The sequence below is a fragment of the Mobula hypostoma genome, chromosome 27 (genome assembly GCF_963921235.1).
Source record: "Mobula hypostoma chromosome 27, sMobHyp1.1, whole genome shotgun sequence".
Classification (NCBI taxonomy): domain Eukaryota; kingdom Metazoa; phylum Chordata; class Chondrichthyes; order Myliobatiformes; family Myliobatidae; genus Mobula; species Mobula hypostoma.
In genome coordinates, this window is record NC_086123.1 from 33,088,238 (window position 1) to 33,115,252 (window position 27,015).

The window sequence follows — 27,015 nt, forward strand, 5'->3', positions numbered from 1 at the left end:
GGGAGATATGAGGAGCTGGAAGAGAATTTCAGTATCACAACTTGCTTTGAGTGGAGAAAGGAACCAATGATGCAATATGATGTTAACTCTCATGGGCAATTAAGTTTCAGACATCAAGTCACAAATTAGTGTTCGCAATTTCCTCAAATACTCACATTGTGACTGAAAGAAAATCTACCTAATCAGCTTCTGATTCAATACTAATAACACTGAAAGACTCAGAACCACAAAAACAAAATAAATAATGTCCCCTAGAAATGATTTAACACGTTCCAATTCCCAGTAAAAATTAGGTATGATGGAGAAAATTAATTCCTTTTCAACAGATGGGTTGTAAAATTCGAAATACCCCTGAAACAGGTATTTAACAGACAGACCTTAAGGGCATATTTTAGATAGCTTTTCTAACACTAAAACACAGAAAATCTCATGCAAGACATATTATTTCATTATATTTATTCACCAATCAGGACACCATTGCCTGAGATGTCCATGAATATCTTGGCAGACATGTGAACATTGAAAGTATACAAAAAATAATCTGATAAGTTTCCTAGAATTCAGAACAGATGCCACCAAGATATCCTAAAACAATGTTTTTATAACGTCTATATTTAAGCCAACAGATCAAGTTAACAAATAAACAATTAAGCCATCATTCCAATGGCTTTACCCTTTTTTTAAAAAATGGTCAAGACAAAACTGAACACTTTCAAAATAAATAGTAAATCATTACTGAAGTTTTAAGTTGACTTTGTTGGGTCTTATGATTGGATGCGTGCTGGAGCCTGACTGGCAGGTTGAACACAATTCAAAAATTCTACCTACTGTTAGAGAATTATAATGGCTCAACAAATAAATATCATTTGTTAAAGGCAAGATTATTAGCTCCGAAAGTAATTCACTCCAATGGAAGAGTACAAATTTAGTGTTATATTTACTTATTATATTTTACTTTGGAGAAACTCACAAAAGATACCAAGTTGGAAAAAAAATCTTCCATTTTCTAACAGATTGCTTTATTTCTCTCCACAAGGTTTAATATCACATTTCTAGAAGATGGACCTGGAATACAGAAAAAACATAGGAAATACTCCCATGAATGTCAAGACAATCACACCATTTCTAAAGAAACCAGGCTACAAAATGTACCACGTCTAGATGAGTAGATGGCTTGATGGAAATAAGATTTGGCACACCAGAGTTTGAGCAGAAAGTAGGAGAGTATCCTGGTTTGGGATCAGTGACAGAATAATTGGGACTGCAGTCATTAAGAGGAACAACTGCGAACTCTGATAACATTTGTAATTGGGAGAACCTACCAGGAAGAAATGGAAAGGTTAGTGAACTGGAACCCCACAATAGATCAAGTACCATAGTGTCCCTCCCACTTAACATTGAAGAGGATCTCAACAGTCCAGTAAAGACTTGTTTCAATGCTGAGGCACCATACCAACTAAAGAATATGCTACAAATCATGTGCCATGAACATTATTTGATCCATATGCCCACCTATGCATGTCATCCCCACCAAAGACCCAAATCTAATGTCAAAAATGATAGTGAATATACTAGAGATTATGGTAAAATTAAGTCATGTAGTACATTCTGTGGCACATTAACATGCTGTAGTGTAGTTCCATCAGATAAGCTACCCTCTGGTATCTCTCCCACAGATCTTTCAAGAAGGTTGGTACATTCAATGAAGCGTGGGAAAAATGAGGGCTAACACATTCTCATCTATCTACTGATTCAGAGGATTGCAAATGAGAAGTAGAACATTTGAAAAAGAACATGTCTGATTTATTTTTCTGACAATGGATGCAACAGACGACCCTAGCAACCTTATTTCCTCCATAACAGAGCTCTTCAAGGGAAAATGAAGCTACAACCTTAGAAACATACTGGAATAATAGAGAGACCAACGAATTGTTTGGTAGAACTGGATATTTTTGTTATTGGTGCTGTACATTTGGCACAAGCATAAAAGGAATTTTAAATGCTCTCAACAACATACTAAATCATTATAACCTTAAACACAAACTACTAAGGCCTTTAAACAGTTGTAGAGTTATAAAGCATTGAAAAGGAGCCCTTTGGCCCACTCCATCCATACTGATCATCATATCTATCTACACCAGGGTTTCCCAACCATTTTTATCTCATGAACTAATACCATTAAGCAAGGGGTCTGAAGATCTCAGATTGGGAACCCTTGATCGATTATTAATCCCACTTGTCTGCATTAATTCAGAGCTCATTACAAATAATATCACGGAACATACAGTGGTGCTAGAAAGTTTGTGAACCCTGCAGAATTTTCTCTATTTCTGCATAAAAAGGACCTAAAATGCGATCTTCACCCAAGTCCTAAAACTAGATAAAGAGAACCCAATTAAATAAATAACACAAAAAGAACATTATACTTGTTCACTTATTTATTGAGAAAAAATATCCAATATTACATATAATTGTTAGAAAAAGTATGTGAACCTCTGGGGTAATACCTTCTAAAAGGTTATTTGGAGTCAGGGGTTCCAATCAATGAGATGAGATTGGAGGTATGGGTTGTAGAAGTAGCCTGCCCTATTAGAAAAGCACAAAGTCAGGTTACTGACTCTTCTCTAGAAAGGTCTGTTTATTGGCATCATGCCTCGATTAAAACAACTTTCAGAGGACCTTAGAAGAATTGTAGATGCATGAAGCTGGAAAAGGCTACAAAAGCATTTCTAAAAACCTGAGTGTTCATCAGTCAACAGCAAGAGAAATTGTCTGCAAATGGAGTAAACTCAGACTGTTGCTACTCTCCTTAGGAGTGGGCATCATGCAAAGATCACACCAAGAGCACAACATACAATGCTGAAGGAGGTGAGAAAGAATCCACAGGTTTAGGGGAGACATCAGGGGTAAGTTTGGTGGTGGAGGCTAAAACATTAGGGGTATTTAAGAGCCTCTTGGACAGGCACGTGGATGAAAGAAAAATAGAGTGTTACGGGGTAGTGTGGGTTTAGTACTTTTTTTTAAAAAAAGGAATATATGGGTCGGCACAACATCGAGGGCTGAAGGTCCTGTACTGTGCTGTAGTATTCTAGTGTCTAGAGTCTAGCAACAGTAAAAGACCTGCAGAAATCTTGGAACTTGCTGAAGTCTCTGTTCATGTGTCCACTAGAGGAAAAGCACTGAACAAAAATGGTGTTCATGAAAGGACATCACAGAGGAAACCAATGCTCTCCAGAGAAAAAAAACACATTGCTGCACAACTCAAGTTTGCAAAGGACCACCTGGATGTCCTACAATGCTTCTGGGACAATGTTCTGAGGACAGATGAGAAAAAGTTGAACTTTTTAGAGTTGAAGTAGTTTTGTAAGGAGGAATGGTCTAAAATTCCTCCAAAGCCAATGTACAAGACTGATCAATAGTTCAAGTTATTGCTGTACAAGGGGGTCACAACAGTTACTGAAAGCAAAGACTCACAAACCTTTTCCCAACAAGAGCATGTAATATTGGATCATTTTGTTCAATAAATAAGTGAACAAGTATAATGTTCTTTTTGTGTTATTTATTTGATTGGGTTCTCTTTATTTAGTTATAGGACTTGGGTGAAGATCTGATTGCATTTTAGGTCATATTTATGCAGAAATAGAGAAAATTCTACGGGGTTCACAAACTTTCTAATACCACTGTATGTAATGTTGCAAACAGTATTATAGACCATATGTAACCTGCTGAAAATCTGTGTTGCATAAAGCAACTTCCTCCACATAGACCATCAGTAACAGTACTGCAGCATCCATCTTCAGACAGAAATTGCTAGCAATTTATTCAACCACAAAGGCTTCACGCATCAGCCTGATCCCATTTGTATTCTCTATAACGACAATTTTGGAAGAAGAGGTTGGACAGCAGAACTCTGCTAAAACTAGGCAACTTGCTTTTAAGTCCAGAAGTATCATGGATGCAGAGGATGCAAGTTAAAAATCAGGTAGCCTATACCACTCCGATCCCTGCCGCTGCCTGTTAAGGACAGGTTAGACCAGTTTAAACATGGGACCATTCGCATTTCCATGGTCATTTTCTACTTTCCCAGATTTGTTTTTTTTTAAACTGTAATATTATATCTCTAATGAATCACTAACCTGTTATTCAACAATCCTGCTTCTGTACTAAAAAGCTCACATTACTCTCCCTAAAAACTATGGCAGAACTTCCCGGTGGCCAAACATTTAAATTCCAATTCCCATTCCAACACACCAGTCCACAGCTTCCTCTTGTCCCACCCTCAGGGCGGAAAAGCAACACCTTATATTCCATCTGGGTAGCCTCCAACCTGATAGTATGAATATTCCCCTTCCCCTCCCCCTTTTCTTCTATTCCCCATTTTGGCCTCTTACCTCTTTTCACTTGCTTATCACCTCCCCGGGTCCCCATCTTCTTCCCTTAACCCTATAATCCACTCTCTTTCCCTACCAGATTCCTTCTTCTCCAGCCCTTTACCTTTCCTACCCTGACTTCACCTATCACTGTCTAACCTTAAGCCTTCGTGGTTGAATACTTAACCTTCTAACTCTCCTCCTTCTCCTTTGCCCAATTTTTTTTTTATTCTGGCATTTTCCCCCTTCCTTCTCAGTCCCGAGAAAGGGTCTCAGCCCGAAATGTTGACTGTTTATTTATTTACACAGATGCTGCCTGATCCGCTGAGTTCCCCAACATTTTGCGTGTGTGTTGCCCTGTAATGGACGTTTTCCATGCAGAGGAAGCTACAAAACTATTAATCTCTTGAAAAAGAATCTAGTGCTTTCCCGGTGTATACGACAAATAAGCTCTTATTGGGCTTCAATTGATACAGGTATCAATTATAACCAATGTTTTGATGACAAACTCTGCCATTTTCCATTTTGTTCATGGATAATGCCTGGGCAAGTCTAATCTGGTGGTATTTATACCACTGTATTCCAGATTAATAGCATCCACAAACCCGTAAGGAAGCTCAAGTCACAGCCTATGTGGGTCGAAGATGACCTGGGACTCAGGTCAGCAGGAACTTACAGGATTCCCCGTGAATGCGGAGCAACATATATCGGCCTATGGTATACGGCGGAAACGCGCATCCAGGAGCACAGAAGGTGCATCCATTTGGGTTACCTAGAGAAATTGGTGGTAGAACATTGCATTTGCAATGGCCATGGGATTGACTTCCACGGCACAAAACTACTGTGCCGCACCAATGGTTTTTGAGACCGCCTGGTAAAGGAAGCTATTAAAATTAAACCAGAGGAAAAGAATTTTAACAAAGACAAAGGTCTCGCTCTAAGAAATGGAATTCGACTGTAAACAAGGTAGGAAAGTGGAAACCTGATTGGATGAGGACTAACCAATCAGGAGGGATAGAATACAAGGATATAAATACCACCAGACTAGACCTACCCAGGCATCATCCTCGATGAAGCTGGCAGAGTTTGTCATCAAAATGTTGGTTATAATCTATACCTGCACCCAGCTTGAAGCCCAAGAGTTTATTTGTTATTAGTATTTTCTTTAATAATAAAGTAACCAATTAATCTTGAATAGCCTTGTTACCTTATGTTGATTGGTTGCTTTGTGCCTTGGCTTTTTTCTTATTCCACATGCCACAGATACAAAGAAGATAACAACAGCCAGGAGAATTAGAATATAACTGGCATTTAGTAAATGCCGACTGCAGAGAATACGGTCTTCCTATAGATGAAAAATAAAGAAATCAATTTTAAGTGACTAATTAAGTTAATCAGTCTCCAATGAAGGAAGGTACCCTCTTGTCCGAATCAGGATCCGGCTTACTATCACCAGCATACGCCGTGAGATTTGTTGTGTATATATGTGGGTCGGCCAGATGTGAGTAGTGGCATCAGCACTGGACTTTCATTTCTCGCCACAAAAACCCTATGGACAACTACACTATCCACAGGGTCGCCATGAGTCAATGACACTCAACAACTAATCATAATAATAAATATATATACACATACACACAGACATAGCAATTCAATGTCATTCAGAAACCTGATGGCAGAGGGGAAGAAGCTTGCAAATGGAAGACTGGAAAATTGCAGATGTCACTCCCCTCTTTAAGAAGGGAGAAAGACAAAACAGAGGAAATTACAGGCCAATTAGCCTAACCTCAGTGGTTGGGAAAGTGTTGGAATCCATTATTAAGGGTGAGGTTTTGGGGTACTTGGAGACTAATGATAAAATAAGTCAAAGTCAGCAAGGTTTCTGTAAAGAGAAATCTTGCCTGACAAATCTGTTAGAGTTCTTTGAGGAAGTAACAAGCAGGGTGGACACAGAGGAGGCAGTGGACGTCATTTACTTGGATTTTCAGAAGGCATTTGAGAAGGTGCCTCACGTGAGGTAGCTCAACAAGATAAAGTCCTATAGTGTTACAGAAGATATACTGACATGGGTAGAGGAATGACTGACAGCCAGCAAGCAGCATGTGGAAATAAAGGGGGTGGTGTTTCTCGGGGGTCAGTATTGGGATCGCTACTTTTCACATTGTTTGCCAATGATTTAGATAATGGAATTGATGGCTTTGTGGCAAAGTTTGCAGAAGATACGAAGACACATGGAGGGATAGGTAGTGCTGAGGAAGCAATGATATTGCAGCAGGACTTAGACAAATTGGAAGAATGGAAAAAAGTGGCAGACAGAATACAGTGTTGGGAAATGTATGATAAAGTATTTTGGTAAAAGGAACAATAATGCACACCATTATGGGGTGAAGGTTCAAACAACAGAGGTGCAGGACTCCGATAAGGCTAATTTACAGGTTGAGCTTCTGTGGTAAAGAAGGCAAATGCAATGTTGGCATTCATTTCAAGGGGTATAGAATATAAAAGTAAGGAGATAATGCTGAAGCTTTATAAGACGTTGGACAGGTCACATTTGGGAGTATAGTCAACAGTTTTGAGCCCCTCAGATGTATTGTCATTGGACAGAGTCCAGAGGAGGTTCACGAGGATGATTCCAGGAATGAAGGGGTTAAGATATGAGGAGCGTTTGGCAGCTTTGGGCCTGCACTCACTGGAGCTTAGGAGAATGTGTGGGGATTTCACTGAAACCTATTAAATGTTGAAAGGGCTAGATAAGGTGGATGTGGAGAGGATGTTTCCTCTGGTAAGAGTATCCAGAACTGGAGGGCACAGCCTCAAAACTGAGGGTGACTGTTTAGAACAGGAGGAACTTATTTTAGCCAAAGAGTTGTGAATCTGTGGAATACTCTGCCACAGACTGCAGCTGAGGTCAAGTCTGTGGGTATATTTAAAATGGAAGTTGATAGCTTCCTGTTTGGTCAGGGCATCAAGGAATATGGTGAGAGGGTAGGTGTATGGGGTTGAATGGGATCTGGGATCAGCCATGATGAAATGGCGAAGTGGACGCAATGAGCAAAAATGGCCTAATTCTGTTCTTATGTCTAATGGTCTAAGCTGTTCCTGAATCATTGACCTTCAGGCACCTGTACCTCCACCCCCTAATGGTAGCAATAAAAAGAGGGCATACACAAGGACAACATGATTAAGTTCTTAACTTCACTGGAATGATATAATTGGCTTGAATGAGTCTAGACAGAAAGGAGGGACCCAATCAGCCACAGTACAAACGCTTACTTCTACTCCCCAAGTATAGGCAGAGACTGAAGACTGCAGCACCAGTAGTGAGGACCAAGGAAGAATGGACTAGAGAAGCACAGCAGTGGACTGGACTGTATTCAGGGAATCATTTTCGAGTATGGATGACACACAAAGCTACTGTTTTGTGTGTCATCCACAGGTGTCACTGATTTCATTAAAACCTGTGTGGATGAGTGTGTAACTACGAATTCTTAGTGTAAATTCTGAAACCAAAAGCCATGGAACCAGGAGGTTCATAGTCTGCTGAGGGCTAGATCTGTAGCATTTAAACCTGGTGACCCAGGTCTGTACATGAAAACCAGGTATGACTAGTGGAGGGCTATTTTAAGAACCAAGAAACAATTCTGGGAGAGGTAGAGGTGACATTGGATGCATGTCAACTCTGGCAGGGTTTGCAGGCCATTATTTCCTACAAAGCATAACCCAACATCATGAATGGCAGCAATGCTTCACTACCAGATGAGCTCATCACCTTTTAGGCTAGCTTCGACAGGGTGAATGAACCCACAGCTACGAGGATCCCTGCAGCACCCAGTGACCCATGATGTCTGTCTCAGAGGCTGATATCGAGCTGTCTTTCAAGAGGGTGAACCCTCGCAAGGCAGCAGGCCCTGATGGCGTGGAGTACCTGGTAAGGCTCTGAAAACCTATGCCAATCAACTGGTGGAGCATTCAAAGACATCTTCATCTTCAATCTGTCATTACTACAGCCAGAGTGCTTAACGAAGTAGCCCAAGAAATAGTGGATGCATTAGTGATAATTTTTCAAACCTCTTTAGATTCTGGACTAGTTCCTGAGGATTGGAGGGTGGCTAATATAACCCCACTTTTTAAAAAAAGGGAGAGAGAAACCAGGGAATTATAGACCGGTTAGCCTAACATCGGTGGGGGAAAATGCTAGAGTCAGTGATCAAAGATGTGATAACAGCACATTTGGAAAGCGGTGAAATTATCGGACAAAGTCAGCATGGATTTGTGAAAGGAAAATCATGTCTGATGAATCTCATAGAATTTTTTGAGGATGTATCTAGTAGAGTGGATAGGGGAGAACCAGTGGATGTGGTATATCTGGATTTTCAAAAGGCTTTTGACAAGGTCCCACACAGGAGATTAGTGTGCAAACTTAAAGCACACGGTATCGGGGGTAAGGTATTGATGTGGATAGAGAATTGGTTGGCAGACAGGAAGCAAAGAGTGGGAATAAACGGGACCTTTTCAGAATGGCAGGCAGTGACTAGTGGGGTACCGCAAGGCTCAGTGCTGGGACCCCAGTTGTTTACAATATATATTAATGACTTGGATGAGGGAATTAAATGCAGCATCTCCAAGTTTGCGGATGACACGAAGCTGGGTGGCAGTGTTAGCTGTGAGGAGGATGCTAAGAGGATGCAGGGTGACTTGGATAGGTTAGTTGAGTGGGCAAATTCATGGCAGATGCAATCTAATGTGGATAAATGTGAGGTTATCCACTTTGGTGGCAAAAACAGGAAAACAGATTATTATCTGAATGGTGGCCGATTAGGAAAAGGGGAGGTGCAACGAGACCTGGGTGTCATTATACACCAGTCATTGAAAGTGGGCATACAGGTACAGCAGGCGGTGAAAAAGGCGAATGGTATGCTGGCATTTATAGCGAGAGGATTCGAGTACAGGAGCAGGGAGGTACTACTGCAGTTGTACAAGGCCTTGGTGAGACCACACCTGGAGTATTGTGTGTAGTTTTGGTCCCCTAATCTGAGAAGAGACATCCTTGCCATAGAGGGAGTACAAAGAAGGTTCACCAGATTGATTCCTGGGATGGCAGGACTTTCATATGATGAAAGACTGGATCAACTAGGCTTATACTCGTTGGAATTTAGAAGATTGAGGGGGGATCTTATTGAAACATATAAAATCCTAAAGGGATTGGACAGGCTAGATGCAGGAAGATTATTCCCGATGTTGGGGAAGTCCAGAACGAGGGGTCACAGTTTGAGGATAAAGGAGAAGCCTTTTAGGACCGAGATTAGGAAAAACTTCTTCACACAGAGAGTGGTGAATCTGTGGAATTCTCTGCCACAGGAAACAGTTGAGGCCAGTTCATTGGCTATATTTAAGAGGGAGTTAGATATGGCCCTTGTGGCTAAAGGGGTCAGGGGGTATGGAGGGAAGGCTGGTACAGGGTTCTAAGTTGGATGATCAGCCATGATCATACTGAATGGCGGTGCAGGCTCGAAGGGCCGAATGGCCTACTCCTGCACCTATTTTCTATGTTTCTATTTCTATGTTAAGTTCCCTCCTGCTTCAAAAGGGCAACAATTATACCAGTACCCAAGAAGAGTAGCATGAGCTGCCTTAACGACTTTAGTCCAGTAGCACTCAGATCTACAGTGATGAAATGCTTTAAGAGGTTGGTCATGGTTAGAATCAACTCCTGCCTCAGCAAGGACCTGAACCCACTGCAATTTGCTTATCACCACAATAGGTCCACAGTGGACATGATCTCAATGGCCCCCCATGTGGCCTTGAATCACCAGGACTATACAAATACCCATGTCAGAATGCTGTTCATTGACTATAGCTCAGCATTCAACACTTTCATTCCTAGTCTTGATCCGAAAGCTACAGAACCTAGTCCTCTGTACCTCCCTCTGCAACTGGATCCATGACTTCCTAACTGGAAGACCACAATCTGTGCAGCTTGGTGATATAATCTCCTCTTCACTGACGGTCAACACTAGCACACTCAAGGATGCGTGCTTAGCCCACTGCTCTACTCTCTCTGCACCCATGACGGTGTGGCTAGGCATAGTGCAAATGTCATGTATAAATTTGCTGAGGATACAACCATTGTTGTCAGAAGTTCAGATGGTGGTGAAAGGCGTACGGGAGTGAGAGTAACCAGTTAGTTGAGTGGTGTCGCAGCAACAATCTTGCAATCGTTGTCAGCAAGAACAAAGAGCTGATTGTGGACTTCAAAAAGGGTAAGATAAGGGAACACAAACCAATCCTCACAAGGAGGATCAGAAGAGGAGAGAGTGAGCAATTTCAAGTTCCTTGGCGTCAATATTTCGGAGGATCTAATCTGGAAGCAACATATTGATGCAGCTATAACAAAGGCAAGACAGTGGCTATTTTTCATGAGGAGTCTGAGGAGATTTGGTTTGTCAAATAAAACACTCAAAAACTTCTATATATGTACGGTGGAGAGCATTCTCCAGCTGCATGGGTGGGGGGGACTATTACACAAGACTGACGTTGTAAAAACTTGTAGAATGAGTCAGCTCCGTCATCTTCAAGGACCAGTTCCTCAGGAAGGCGGCGTCCATCATTAAGGACGCCCACCACCCCAGGACATGCCGTCTTCTCTTTGTTACCGTCAAGAAGAAAGTAGAGAAGGCACACACTCAGCAATTCAGGAACAGATTCTTCCCCTCTGCTATCTGATTTCTAAATTGACATTGAACCCATGAACACTACCTCACTACTATATATAAAACCTGATATAAAATCTGATAGTGCTTCTTAACACATAATCAGAAGTGGACAGAGGATGTGAGATACGACACATAAATTTGGTTGTGATCATATACGTATTTCACTAATTTTGAGACAATCATAATTTAGATTTTTATATGATGAATGGTTAATTGGAGGAAGCAACGCTTGTGCAAAAATGCCCCAGCATAAATCAGCAACACACAGGGAGAAGGAAAGAAGGTGGAACAAATTCAAATAATTAAAAAAATCTTTACAATTAGTAGAGACTGAATAGTCTGAAGAAATAGATATTTGAAGTAAATCTGAATTATGAATTTTCCATACAGATAGTATTCAATTCAAAAGTAGGATTTCTCCACTAATGGATATTGACTCCAATAAAATTCTGCCATGATTTTAATGATGATGCACGAAAAGAATCAGGAACCAGTAACCAGCTCAGATATCTGGGGTGGTCTTGTGAGGGAATAACTTCCAGCTGTTTCTTATGAGCTATTGGAAAAAAACCATATTGAGGGTCAAATACACTGATTTAAGAGGACTACTAAAACAAATAAGAGGTGATTTAATAAAACTTTGTGACCAGGTAAACAGGTTACATGGGTCCCTGTGAACTTAATTAGAATCATGATCAATGTGAAACCCAGGTTTATCATGGGATTTTCACGTTACCATTGTTCCAGGAGAAACACACAAGTTTTTGACACAAGACATGTTATTTCACAATATTTGGGGCTGGTGGAGACAGTCTGAAAAGTAGTCAACTACCCCCATTGAACCACTGGGGAGTAATTGATTTTAAGCAAAGTTGTTCCATACACAATGTTAAAATTGATTAGGAACATTGAGATATTCATGTATTTTATATAGGATGAATGTAATTTAAAGGATGGTTTCAAACAGATATATTTGTTTAAAAAAATCCTATTCAATTCCAAATCTACAACTGAAAATCAACCGTCTTCCTCAAGCTTCCTCTATTTTCATGTAGCTTCCAGAACTTTTTCATGCAATTAATTTCTTCATAAAACCAATCAGAAAAATTTTGAATTGCACATGGTAGATTAAATATTTGTAACATGTAGGTAATTTTTTTCTGGGTTACTAAACAATCAAAGAGTATTAAATGGAGAAGTTTTTAATTCAAATCTTACCTCCAAAAGCAGAATGGTAAACTTAGGTTCAGGTTTGTACTGTGCCACGTAGCACTGAACAGAAGTGTGACTTTGTGAAGATGTCTTCTCGGAGCTCTCTGCCAATGTGGTCTGGTACAAAGATGTATCGGTGAGATTCTCCAAGTCACAGGAAGGAAAATATCTGATAGAAACAATCAAAAAATATATCATTAATGTCACTGGTAATCATAATGCTGTGCCTGATGCTGACAGAAAGATGCAGGTACAATGAAATTAATGTCATGGACTATGGAGATGAGGGAGAATCAGAATTAGGTTTAACATTACCTGCACATGTCATGAAATTTGTTGTCTTTGCAGCAGCAGTACAATGCAATACGTAATAATAGAAAAAATATTCATCACTATATATTATATAAATAATTGTTAAATTAAATAAGTAGTGCAAAATAGAAATTAAAAAATGGGTTCAATGTCCATTCACAAATCTGATGGCAGAGGAGAAGGATCTATTCCTGAATTGTTGAGTGTGTCTCTTCAGACTTCTGTACCTCCTTCCTGAAGGTAGCAATGAGAACGAGGCATGACCTGGGTTATGGGGGTCCATAATAATGGATACTGCCTTTTTGAGGCATTGCTCCTTGAGGATATTCTAGATACTATGGAGGCTACTGCCCATGAACAAATCTCTGATGCAAAGTTAAGAGATCATTCCACTCAGCAAATTTGACATAGTGGTTATGGAAGAGCATCAAGCTCAGGGCGAGCTGGTGATAGTGAAGAATGGTGAATATCTGTCAGGAAAAAAAAGCTGTTCTTTGCCCACAACGTGTGAATGTTGCTGACATCTCTTGTCTGTAATCAAGCAGTTAAGAGTCAACCATACTGATGAGTCTGAGCTCTTGTATAGAGCAGAGCAAGGTTGCTAGATTTTAACTGGGGAACATTAGAGATTCAGATAGATTTATTCTACAACAATCCAATTGTTAGTATATTGACTGACATTTACACACAGTGGCCACTTTATTAGGTATACCTGCTCGTAAACCTAATCATTGTAATATCTGATCACCCAATCATGTGGCAACAGGTCAAGAGGTTCAGCTGTTGTTCAAACCAAGCATCAGAATAGGGGAGAAATTTCATCTAAGTGACTTTGACTGTGGAATGATTGTTGGTCCATACAGGGGAGGTTGGGGTATTGCAGAAACCACTGAAATCTTGGGATTTTCATGTATGACCATCTCTAGAGCTTACAGAAAATGGGGTGAAACACAAAAGCATATCTAGTGAGCGGTAGCTCTGTGGGCAAAACACCTTGCTAATGAGAGAGGTGAGAGGAGAGTGGCCAGACTGGTTAAAGCTGACAGGAAGGCGACAGTAACTCAAAAAGTCTTGCTTTACAACAGTGACATGCAGAAGAGCATCTCTGAATGCACATGTCAAACCTTGAAGTGCATGGGCTACAGCAGCAAAAGATCATAAACATACTCTCAGTATCTCAGTATCCTGACGAAGGGTCTTGGCCTGAAACGTCGACTGCACCTCTTCCTACAGATGCTGCCTGGCCTGCTGTGTTCACCAGCAACTTTGATGTGTGTTGCTCTCAGTATCTCGTCACCCACCTCTCAGGAGGATATGCTGGTATATCCTCATGAGATGTAGGCAATAAGATTGTGCATCTGTGACTGAAATTATGTAATTCCACTAATTAATTTCATTCATTCTTTCCCATATCCACCTATTCCTCTATTTGGTGTGTATGAAGAGTTGCATTTATGACAGATGGGCATGAAAAATTGATTCCATTGATAAATTAACAGCTTGATATTTTTAATGAAGGTCTGCAGTCATCCCTCCCTCCCTCCCTCCCTGTCCACTTCCTCCTGTTTCATCATTGTAATCCTCATCAGATATAGCAGTTAACAAGTATTCATTCAACAAAGTACAATGAAAATAACAGCAAAGAGAAAAAAAATTCCTGTATTTTCAAAGTAACATTAGCAGATTCTTCTCAGCTCCTGTTTCACAGACCTTACTTGAGGGAGAACATGTGCAGCTGCAGTCATTGTGATGCAGGTAGGGTGATTCTTGGTATTTGTGGAATTTACTGGTGAAAGGTCATGTTCAGGTGACCATCGTGACATGAGCATGATGTTAATCAGTTCCTTTGCCTTAGAATCTGAAATATAAAGAAGGGGAGAGCAACCGTTTAAAATGATATCAAACAAAAATAATGAAGGATCTCCAGATAAAATTCTCAAATGTAAATAAACAATTTTTAAGTGAGACTAGAGGATCACACACAAATATGGCTCTAAAATTTACCACTATGTCAATTCAATCTTTCCCCCCTTTTTATAACACTCGGAATTAAGACGCTCGCAATCTGCACCATTGCCACCAATTCTGAAACCAGACCACAGCTGATCACTTTTATATATAATATTAAACTTTGATAGGGCAATAGGAAGAGCAGAATGCAACAGCTCAAATCATACAAATAGCGATTAATATAAGACCATTAAATATAGGAGAATTAGGCCATTCAGCCCATTGAGTCTGCTCCGCCATTCCATCATGGCTGATCCTGGATCCCACTCAACCCCACACACCTGCCTTCTCACCATATCCCTTGATGCCCAACCAATTAGGAATCAGTCAATTTCTGGTTTAAATATATACAGGGACTTGGCTTCCACAGCAGTCTGTGGCAGAGCATTCCACAGATTTACTACTCTCTGGCTAAAAAAAAAATTCCTCCTTACTTCTGTTCTAAAAAGTCGCTCCTCAATTTTGAGGCTGTGCCCTCTAGTTCTGGATACCCCCTGCCATAGGAAACATCCTCTCCACATCCACCTTTCTATTCTGAAGCTGTCCCCTCTGGTCATAGTCTCCCCCACTTGTCTCCACATTTACTCTACCTAAGCCAGGGATTCCCAGCCCTTTTTATGCCATGGACCAGTATTCCACGGACCCCAGGTTGGGAACCCTGACCTAAGACTTTCAGTATTCAATAAGTTTCAATTAAATCCCCCTCTCTTTCTTGTAAACTACAGTGAGCACATGCCCAGAGCCATCAAGCACTCCTCATACGTTAACCCTTTCGTTCTCAGATCATTCCCATGAAACTCTTCTAATGACAGCACATCCTTTCTTAGAAATGTGGCCCAAAACAGCTCACAGTTACACTATATTTACATAGTGCCTTTAAACACCACAAAACAAAACCTTAAAACAGAGGCATGAGTTACAATAAATGGGCAGAAGCCAAAGCAGGAGCTGTTAAGAGGTTCCGAACAGTTATACCAGAAAATGGGGTCTTTGGTGTAACAGATAATACTTGGGCATTTGAAATCTCCATTGTCAACATGCAAGTTTTCATCTTTTCAAATGGTACAGAAACATAAAATTACAGATGAGTTTCATGAGCATTGCCTTTAGTTATTAGCTCTGAAGGGATCAATACCAAATATTTGTGCTTACCTCTTAGCCCCAGCAGATTTCCAGTTACCACAGCCTGGAGACGAGTTACGTTGCTATAAAATCCTTTGTATGGCTCCTTTAAATCAAAGCTCATTGGCACCAGCAGGGAGATACTGACTGGTGCACTTGGCGTAGAAACAACAGTTGAAGGCTGTCCTGTAGTGGTATGAGCTAATGGATCAGGGTCTGGTCGCCTCCTTATGGAACCATGCCTAACAAGAGCAGGTACAGCGTCCAAACTTTTATTTTTAGATTGACAGAATTTCAGTTTACTGAGAGACTGAAGGACTGTATTCCAGACCTAAATTAAAACAAGCAGACATATTTCATCATTACACAGGGATGGCTTCTCAGTAGCACTAATCTTAGGCAATTTTTTCCCCTTATTTTTCCCCCAAAAGATAATTAAAGTTGGTATTTTGCTTCATGGCCCTGCAGAAAAGATACAATACAGTATGTGCATTATCAGCTTGTGAGAACTGAGCCTACTGTTATCCTTTTTTCATCATTGAGGTTGAATCTTTTCACTAAATGACAGACATATATATGTGCCAAAAGACATCTATGGGATTACGATCAAAAACATGAGTTCTAGTTGGTTTTCTCTCACTACTATTGCTGATATTAGTCTAGGTTTCATCATGAAGCTAGGCTTTGGCCAGCCATTTGAGATACCATAACTATTTGGAGGTATAAATTAAGATTCTGAGCTCTCATCATTACTCAGTAATTATATGGACACTGGCAGTCTTAAGGCTGATTTATACTTCTGCATCAAATCGACACCGTAGCTACGGCGTCATTGCAAACCCTATGCGGATCCCTACGCTGTAGCCTAACACACACCTCTCCCAAAATGTAACTACGTGTTGCGGAAACACAGACGCAACAACTGTGATTGGTCCGCTTGGTAGCATCGCATTTCCTCCTACGCTGCAATAGCTTCGCATTGGGTGACTGAAGGGCAGGGAAGGAACTCTGGCTGCAATGCTTTCCATAAAGGTTTACAGACCTCCGAAATTATGGAGGACACATTTCGCTTTTACGAAAAAAGACGCTTGCTTTAAACTTGTTTACACCGAGAAAGACTACCATGACCATGAAGCCTTGCACGGGCAGGTGTGTGTGCGCATGTGTGATGTGTGTGAATTGCAGAGCGACGCAGACACACCAATGCACAGGTATAAATGCTCACAACGCACGTAGGCCACTTGCGTAGGTTACGGCGTCCATTTGACCACAAGTATAAATCAGCCTTTAGCTGTGATGCCCTCAAAAAAAAAACAAAAAGAAATTGCCAACTATTACCACTTTGGATCACTTATGAAGTATGCCAACCAGGGTTGGACTCTTACTTTGAAACAATTCGTACTGTCTGGTTTCTTAGGGGCCAAGTGTACTCTTGGTTCTGTAGGTGCTGGCTGGGTTAAAAAAATACTAGTCAGGACTTGTCTGATCTCTTTCCAAATATGCCACAACAACTTTTGCATCTAGTTGGAAGAACAGACAGCTTTAACATTTCATCTGAAAGATGATACCTCTAAAGTGCAAGGTTACTCAAGTCTGTTACAGATGGCTTTCCAAAACAAGTTTCAGCTGAATAGAGGTTGGCAGCCAGATCAACCACAGCAATCTCTTTTCCATAACAATTGAAGTGAAGTAATTCTACACTGATAGGCATCTTTTGTGGTATTTTTAAAAATGTTTTAGTGTTTCATCAAGGGAAATGATGAGGAAATAAAACTTACGTAATCTCTGATATAAAAATGTTGGTTTTGATAATAAGTAACAAACATCAGTTATTTTAGTTATGATGCCTAGCTCCTAGCTTCACAATGGAAGGGTAAATTGATTTTATAACTACACACATTTGCCTTCATATTAGCATGTGCAAAAAAGGCAGAGGGGGTAGAAATCAGTGCACAAGTTTAGGAACACCAATACAGCATGACATTTAACTTCTCATTAAGCAGCTTTCACATTGTATTTTGACAGCTTACCTGAGGCACATCAGGGTTTGTGATTTCATGTGACCGGATATAGATGCCTAAACTGAAGAAAGCGACCGCCAAAGAACTGATGCACAAAATGAACACAACCAGTGGTGGCCTGTCGGTAAGAAAATACTTCACATTCTCCAACCCCTGGCGCACTACCATGGCAACAGCTAATCGAACTAGATTAAAATATACATACAAATAAAGAGGTTAGTAGTTGTTGGTAACATCTGTGCATACAGCTCAAAATTGAATGTGCTGAATGAGAGCACTTGGGAAAACTTGCATCCCTTTGATAAACAGCCTTTGAAATCCAGGTTTCCCCACTGAAATATCACACCCTGACATTTTCAACCCACCATGGCCAGGAAAATATGCAGTTCATTCACTGATTTTGTCCTTGCCTGAGAAAGTGTCTTCACATCTAGGTTGCAGTTCAGGCAAGATGGAAAATGCACTGGGTATTGAAAATGGTGATTCTATAGCAGCTTCATGTCTATTGCTTTGCTGAAAAGCACGTGTCAAGACTGAATCTAACATGACTGTCACTCAGTATATTAGAATAACAGAGTTGATCTATTGATCATTATTCAATATTTAAAAATACATTAGGAAATAAAGTTTACAGTTCCAGTACAATTACAAAAAAAAAGGGCCCATATCCTTGTTGTGGCTTGGAGCCTTGCATGTCTCAAAGACCGGAGAGCTATGAAGAATTCTACATGTGTGTGTGGCGGTGTTCCTGAGTCTCCACCCAAGACTTGCATGACTGACAAGAGTGAAAACTGAGGTGCGGGGAGGGGGGTGGCGGCTACTGACACGATGAAAGAGGCTGTGAGATGAAGGACCTTTATTACTGCCCGAAACACCAATGGTGTAAAGGGCAAAGAGAAGAGAGACAATTACAAAACTGAATTGAAATAATCAGTTTAAGCAGAACCCGGCCTTTGAAGAAATCAAAAGGCTCAATTGAGGGAAGCAATAGACATCAGGGACCTTAGTGACAACACCATTTCCATTCAGTCGTTCCAATCAAGCTTGGTCACCTATTTCCTCCATTCCTCCATGGTACTGTAGCTCAAGGCAGTGGAGTTTGAGGTGCTCCAGTTTCCTTCCACAGTCCAAAGGTGTTCCGGTTAGGAGGTTAACTGGTCATTGTAAATGGTCCCATGATTAGGCTGGATTGCTGGGGGGGGGGGTGCGGCTCGTTGGGCCGGCAGGGCCTGTTCCGTGCCGTATCTCTAAACAAATAAACAAACAGCACACGCCTCAGGGCTGAGATGTTCCAGTTTGACTGGATAAGGCAAGAATGACGACCTGACTGATGATAGCTGGCAGTCTGAGAATCTACTTTGCCTAGTAATTCTTGCTCAGCTGTGGAACAGTAGAATGTAAAACAGCGACCATAAAGCACATCTTGTCAAACCAACATAACCGTCCTGATACACCTGACACAGCCTTGATGAAAATCATAACTGTGTATCTTTTCACTTTAAAAAAAAACAGATGTTTGAGAAAGTCCTTGTTTGCAAAGTTTCCTTGATAACTTTGCACCCCTTGCTAGTACATCAGATTTGGCCAAATTGACCCAGTGGCAACTCAAGATTCGTGCTGACTAACTCCCATGCCTATGCACAAGGCCCAACATATTGGGCACGGGAGGCTTATCTTAAACTCTGCCTTGGACGGTCCCCAGCCTGACTGTGAGAGGAGGAGGGCTGGGCATAGGACTAGTGACCTCATCTCATAAAAAAACCTCGTGCTACAGAAATACCTTTCCCAGGGATGAGGGTCTTTGGCATTTCTGTTGAAGATGGGCTAGAACTGGGGACAATTTGAAACACTGGCCCAGGACAGAGGACTCTGGTAATCTACTGTTGGTGGCCTAGGCTCCAGTAGAAGTGATGCATTAAGAAACTCTGCCAGAGTCAGTGATGGGTCACTACTTTACATATTATATGCTAATGAACTGAATTGATGGCTTTGTGGCCAAGTTTGCCAATGAGACTAGGGCAGATGGTGGGACAGGTAGTGTTGAAGAAACAGGAAGTCTACAGAAGGACTTGACACAGGATGGGAGAAAGGGCAAGGAACTGAGAGATGGAATGCAGCTTAGAAAAGTGTACAGTCATGCATTTTGTAGAAGGAACAAAAGTGTAGATATCTTCCAAATGGAGAGAGAATTCAGTAATCTGAGGAGCAAAGGAACTTGGGAGTCCTAGTGCAGGACTGCCTAAAGGTTAATTTGCAAGTTGAGTTGGTAATTAGGAAGGCAAATGTATTATCAGCATTCCTTTCGAGAGGACTAGAATCTGAAAGCAAGTGCATAACGCTGAGGTTTATTAGCCATTAGTCAGACCCCACTTGGGATATTGTGAACAGTTTTGAGCCCCATATTCAAGGCACTGGAGAGGGTCCAGGGAAGATTGGGAGAATGATCCCAAGGATGAAAAAGTTAACATATGAGGAGCGTTTAATGGCCCTGGGTCTGTACTTGCTGGAGCTTAGAAGGATGGAGAATGGTGGCGGTGGGGGGAAATCTTATTGAAACCTACTGAGTGAATGAATATTGAAAGGAATGAATAGAGTGGATATGGAGAAGCTGTTTTTAAGCAGATGGAGAGTCTAGGACCAGAGGGCACAGTCTGAGAATATAAGAATTTCTCTTCAGAACAGAGATGAGGAGGAATTTCTTAAATCAGCGTGGTAAATCTATGGATTCATTACCACATACCGTTGTGGAGGCCAAGTCATTGAGTATATTTAAAGCACAGGTTGATAGCTTCTTGATCAGGAAAAGTGTCAAAGGTTACAGGGAGAATGGGGTTGAGAGGGAATAATAAATCTGCCTTGATCAAATGGCAGAGCAGACTTGATGGGTCAAATGACCCAATTCTGCTCCTCTGTTTTGCAGTCTTAATGTTTTGTTTTTGAACTAAAGGTGACATTTTGGACTGTGATATGCTGAGTACATAATGCTGGATGCAAATATTGAACAAATTTGTTACCTTAAAATGCAGTATGAATTCCCCATGCTATGTACACAGTAAAAAGCCTCACTCACCCAACTGTAGTAATGTTTGACCATTAATCCAATTTGTAAACCTATCCCAGAGAACTGGAGATTGTTCTTCTTCCTATATGTGACCATAATATTGATGTAGCATTTTTAGAATATGATTCTACAACAACAAACACAGAATTCTGCAATGGAAGTTTCAGAAGAGGACAAGAGTCAAAAACATCTATATTTGTGTACCAAATTAAAATTATTATTTCATTATACAAGAATGAATAACATCCGAGTGCTAGGTTCTAATGAAGGCAAAGCAGAAAAAAATCCTGCCTGGCTCTATGTAAGCTATTTGCCCTCCTGTGGCGATTGAATGAATTGCAAATGTTAACTCGCACAGGTCATTTTTTTAAAAATACTTGAAAAAAACATGCTCTATATGATAAATATATACAGAAAACTAAACTAAAAACACACTAACACTGTAACATCACAATTGGGTATGTGCAAAAAGCAGAAAACACATATCTAACATCAACTGAAAACCAATCACTGGATCACACGTGACACAAAGCCAACTGAAATGTAGCAGGTGTTATTAAAAACTATGATCCACTTGGGGGTAAAGGGAAACCACAATATAAAACTTTACAGAAATCTCACAGCAAACCTCTCTGGAGGTTAATATATTTGAATTGTATAATAATATTGTAAGCAACATTCCCTCTATTTTTTTAAGGCTGGATGGATCAACCTTTGCTCTGAGCAAGAAAATTATTTTTTTAAACAAGGCCTGAAAACCGCACGGCACTTTAAATGTTTTTTTTTGTAATATGCAAACGCAAGCTACAACTCATAACACAAGTAAATGATGTCAGGCAGTCAAGGCAACTGTCAGGCACAATGGCAAAAATAAAATGTTTTGACTAGATGGCTTTGCATTCAGCGAGCCAGTGGTTTATTAATAATGAGCTACTGACTTCCATTCTGTATCGGTGCGATTTGTAACAGTGTTGTAACTTGAAACACTGGCAACATTGAAGCTCTAGAACGTTTCAAAGTTAAGGTAGTGTTACGTTTGTTTAGAAAATTTCTGGATGATATTCATTAACACATAATTAATTACAGGGTATTTCACAATTATATTAACATAGCTTCCAAAATTACATTAGCATAATTTCAGAATTATATTAACATTATAAAGAAGGAGAAGATGGCGGCGCGACGCAGCGTGCGCGGCCTCTCCGGTGAATGATATCTGTAATCTGTCAAGTAGGGGACCGTGCACAATTCTGATTTTGATGGAGACAGATGTGAGAGCACGGAAGAACATCTGGAGAAACTTCTGAAATGCCCGCTTCTCTGCCGCTGCTACTGTGTGATAACTGGAATCTCCGGAGCAGAAGGCCCTGAATCCTTGGCTTTGCTTGTTTTGGCAGCCAGGGCGAGGTCAAAGACGCTCGGCAGAGGATGGCGCTCGGGAGGCTGTATCGGAGGCTCGAAGTTTTTGGATGGATGGACTCAGTGTCGGCTGTTTCCAAGGCATCGGCAGTTGTCGGTGCCTTGGAGGTTTATGGCAGGGAGTTTCTCCCTTTTGCCGCCTGCTATCGGGGACTCAGGAGTCGATCGGGATTTGAGACTTTTTTTGTTTACCATGCCCATGGTCTGTTCTTTACCAAATTATGGTATTGCTTTGCACTGCCGTAACTATGTTATAATTATGTGGTTCTGTCAGTGTTAGTTTAAACGCAAACAACAGGAATTCTGCAGATGCTGGAAATTCAAGCAACATACATCAAAGTTGCTGGTGAACGCAGCAGGCCAAGCAGCATCTATAGGAAGAGGCGCAGTCGACGTTTCAGGCCGAGACCCTTCGTCAGGACTAACTGAAGGAAGAGTGAGTAAGGGATTTGAAAGCTGGAGGGGGAGGGGGAGATGCATCGTCAGTTAGTCCTGACGAAGGGTCTCGGCCTGAAACGTCGACTGCGCCTCTTCCTATAGATGCTGCTTGGCCTGCTGCGTTCACCAGCAACTTTGATGTATGTTGCTGTCAGTGTTAGTCTTTGGTTTGTCCTGTTTTCTGTGATATCACTCTGGAGGAAAATTATATCATTTCTTAATGCACGTATACATTTCTAAATGACAATAAAAGAGGACTGAGTGCTTTCATAAGTATATATAAAAGAAAATTCCAGCTATGTAGATGTGCTATATGGCAGGAACAGTTTAGTTATTGCACAGCCATGCACCTGTACAGCTTAGAGGGAACAGTGATTACAAGCATGATTCATGATTCATTTACCCCAAAAAATCTCTACCTAATCTTTACTTAATGTGGTAAAAGGTCATTACTGTTTAGAAAAGCAAAAATCTAAGATTCCTAGTCTGATTTAAATTTGCTGTTCTCACCTGGCATAAAGCTACAAGTCAGATATCTGGGTCTGAATTTGCAGGTGAAGAGAAGGATCAGCCTCAACAGAATGCCTCCCATGAATTAATAATTTAGCAGGGATTGGACACATTAAGTTGCAGCTATAAAAGAAAAGTGAGGCCGAGTTTGTAATTCTGTGTTCAGTTTTGGTCATTCTGCTAACGGGAAAGATGCCATTAAGCAGCGAAGAGTGCAGAGAGGAAGAGTTGATCACATCAAGGTATACAAAATCATGAGGCTCAAGGTGAGATGGGAAAAATTTAAATAAAGAATTCAAGGCACAATTTTATCATCCAAAGGGTTGTCAGTACATGGAATAAGCCACAGAGGAAGTGGTTGAGGCTGGTACATTATCAACATTTAAAAACTACTTATATTAGGGACATGGGTAGGAAAGGTTTAGCGAGATATAGGCCAAATTAAGGTAAATGGGACCAGCTTAGATGGAAATCTCAGTCAGCGTGGGCCAGTCAGGCCAAGAGGTCTGCTTGCATGCTGTAGGAATCATTGACATGGTGGATTGAGGGGAACTGGGAGACGGGAGCAGCAAGTAGTGTATTAGAAAAGCTGAGAGTGGAGGTGACCCACATTTTAATAACCGAGCTGGAGATGACATCAATTGTATCCTACTCGCCACTCCAAAATCCCTCTCTCTAAATGATCCTTTTCAGCATTCAGATACAGCACAAAGACAACTTTTTATCGTCATAGCCTTTGTGAAGGATAGGACGAAGTTTAGCCTCATACAAGGTGAATAATATATTGCTAGGCCACGGGTACTTTTCAAACCTTAAACTATACTGGAGCTTCAGGAAAAAAAATCACTTCAGAAGCCTAAGAAATATCAAATAAGGTTTTAGTAACAAAATAGAAAGATTTACATCTGCAATTTAAAATGCTGTGCCAAGGCATAACGCTCAAACTCTCTTCCTAACCTCTCCTGTAAGGCTCTTCTTATACACAACTTAACATTTATTTAATTGTGGCAAATAGCTGCAAATAATTTTGAAGATAGACATTTGCTCGATTTAAAATAGAAAACATCTTAAAAAGTCCTGAGTCACCACCACATGAATTAAAAATAAACAAAACCTCCCAAACCACTTTCGGGCAATGTCTTGATGTAGGCCACAGAACAGCAGCATCTATTTAATTATGAAGGCAAAAACTCTATTACACAAGTTGATGTAAAGCCAAATTATAACAAAATTAGACACTAGCATCCACAAACTCTCCAACTGCCAATCAGGTTGATAACCTGATCCAACAGTTGGAGTTCAGGCCACTGAAGTCAATTTGCAAGAAAAATTTATTGGTGTTTGAACATTTTTCAATTCTTAATGAGTTTCAACGTCTAGAGGAGGAAGAGCATAATCTATTCAGTTACCAAACATTCTAAATAAATGATTTCTTGTGGTACCATTTGACTAAAAATGTAAATGTTTAAACACCAGCGAGCAAACAACCAGTTATTCCTGAAAAAATATCATTTAATGCCGAATCAATTACATGGCTATGATCAAACATCTCCATAGAATGGCTCTATTGTATGAAGATTCACTTGTCAAAGTTCATTCCTTTTTATAATTTGCTCTGCAAAATATTAAGTTCAATCTTGAAGAGTTCATTGTGAGAGGTTAAGGTGGTTAATTTGGCAGTTTGTGACATTTCTTCTGTAACAGGAAATAGAACTGAAGCTGTACAAATCCACAGGGACACAGTTCAGAAAGATGGGGGCAAGACTCCAGCAAGAAGCAAAGATGCAAGTATTTTAAATGAAATTAATTAGTTCATGATGTAAGCATTAATGTGAGATTGTAGTATGACAGCATAGTTTTGAAGAATAGACAGCGGGGTTGAATGGGGAGACAGCAAGATAAGAGAATCGGGAAGTGACAAAGGGTATCCAGTGTCAGTAACTGAGATAATGGCTGTTGTTGTAATGGTGAAAATAAGCAGCCTCAATAACCTTATTCTTGCATCTCCTCAACTGCAGCTCTAATTTTAATTGCTCATCCAGGGGCTGCCAAAGTCGTAACCCCAAACTGTCTTCTCAACCCTCTAACTCTCCTGCTTTTAATGCTCTCCTTACACAAGAAGAAATCAAATAAATAGGTAGGGGGCCCTGCCCTTTTCAATGCTCCATCATTAAGACCCCTATTGATCTAGTGCCTCAGCACCACCTTTGCTGCACCAACCCCATGTTCATTGATTCTTTTAATATATTTTAAAATCCACTTGCTCAGCAATTAAGCTTTCACAATATTCCTCATGCACTAATCATTAGACTCAAGATATCTCTGTTCACCTAGAACCGTATTTTGATATGTGAATCCTGATGGCAATAACACCACAGGAAATACGTCAAACACTGTAAGGACCTATATTTTAATGAGACTAGCCCTCCCGTCTCGTCAATCTGGGGAAGCTGCATTGCACAATCTCCAGCACAAGTTTTCCTTAGGTAGCAAGACCTGGTGCAGTCTCACTAGGGCCCTAGTTAATTCAGTAAGAGGTACTGACGCTTGTACTCAAATCCTTTTGCACTATATAGAGTACTTTATATTTAGTGGAACTGAACGACGTGAAGAGAGAGATTTGGAGGACTCTGATGTAGCTCATTGTCACCAAACTGCCGAAGGCTGAGACAAAGAGCAGAAAACTCGTGACTCTCACTACTGGGGTCTAGAAGCCGGCAAACTCAACCACATAACACTGTCTTTAAACTCAAGGCTACAATAATCAAATTCAAAAATGCTGTAAAACATAAAAACAGCGAATGCTACAAACTGTCAACAGGTCGGGCAGCTTCTATAAAGGGAGGAGCCGTTTTAATGTTTGAAGCTAAAAGCAGAGAATGTAACAAACGCTCAACAGGTCCCCGAATAAAGAACGAGTGTTGCAGGTCAGAAACCACCCCCGGTCACGGTGGGGCCGCGACTGAAAATCTCGGCCGTCCCGGGCCGGAGCTGCCAACTGCTCCCGGCCCACCCGCCATGTCACTCACCTCAGCAACCGGGCGGAAGCCGCCGCCAGAAGTTGCGTCACCGGATATTGCGTCAGGACGTCTGGAAGCACGTGGCTCATGCCGGCAACTGCTCTCCTTCGGGGTAATGAAGTCAATCTCACTTTCAGCCATTGCTCAACTGTCTCTGCTTTTACTTCCAATTTTGAATTTTATATCTGAACCTCCTTTCATTTCCAAATTTAAACCTCAAGGTTCAGCAATCCCCACTGCTATCAGGTTCTTGAAATGATCGGAAAAGCTCCACGCTGCCACCTGCTAAACTTGAACGCCAACCCCTCCCCACAACTTCATTATTCTAGGTTCTGCCCCCTTCCTTTCAAGTCCGGTGAAATGTCCACTGCTTCTTCGTTTCAATAGATGCTACCTGACCTGCTGAGTCCTTTCAGCATTTTGTGTCGCTCTGGATTTCCAGCGTCTTCAGAATCTCATGGTTTACATTTCTTTAGACTATTTCTCCCCCCTCAACGTGCATTTGGCGTCATTATGTTTGCAAACGTGTAAGATACGTATAATTAAGTTTGCATATATTGTAAAGATCATGTCTAACATAAGCTGTTGTAAAGGAGGCCGGTTTTACGTTACTGCTGACATGTTCCTGCTCAGTATCAGAACGACGGGTTCATGCACCTGGTGTATGTACTAGGCTGAGGAAGGGTCTCGGCCCAAAAGGTCGATGTACTCTTTTCCATAAATGCTGCCTGGTCTGCTGAGTTCCTTCAGCATTTTGTGTGTGTTGAATGGTGCAAACTTGTAGCTTTGCACCATTTTGGATAGACG

General features: G+C 40.8%; 1 protein-coding gene across 1 annotated transcript; it reads right to left on the minus strand.

Annotated features, from left to right (window-relative positions):
• Window positions 1-439: 439 nt before the first annotated feature.
• On the minus strand, window positions 440-26,248 carry LOC134338485 (transmembrane protein 248-like). The gene is made up of 8 exons (XM_063034329.1): window positions 26,218-26,248; window positions 20,831-20,903; window positions 17,770-17,945; window positions 15,770-16,070; window positions 14,318-14,465; window positions 12,302-12,464; window positions 5,578-5,715; window positions 440-1,065 (listed from the first exon to the last, which is right to left on the minus strand). Exons 3-8 carry the CDS (start codon window positions 17,926-17,928, stop codon window positions 1,045-1,047), a joined length of 930 nt encoding a protein of 309 aa, XP_062890399.1. The 5' UTR covers window positions 17,929-17,945; window positions 20,831-20,903; window positions 26,218-26,248; the 3' UTR covers window positions 440-1,044.
• Between the last annotated feature and the right edge of the window lie 767 nt (window positions 26,249-27,015).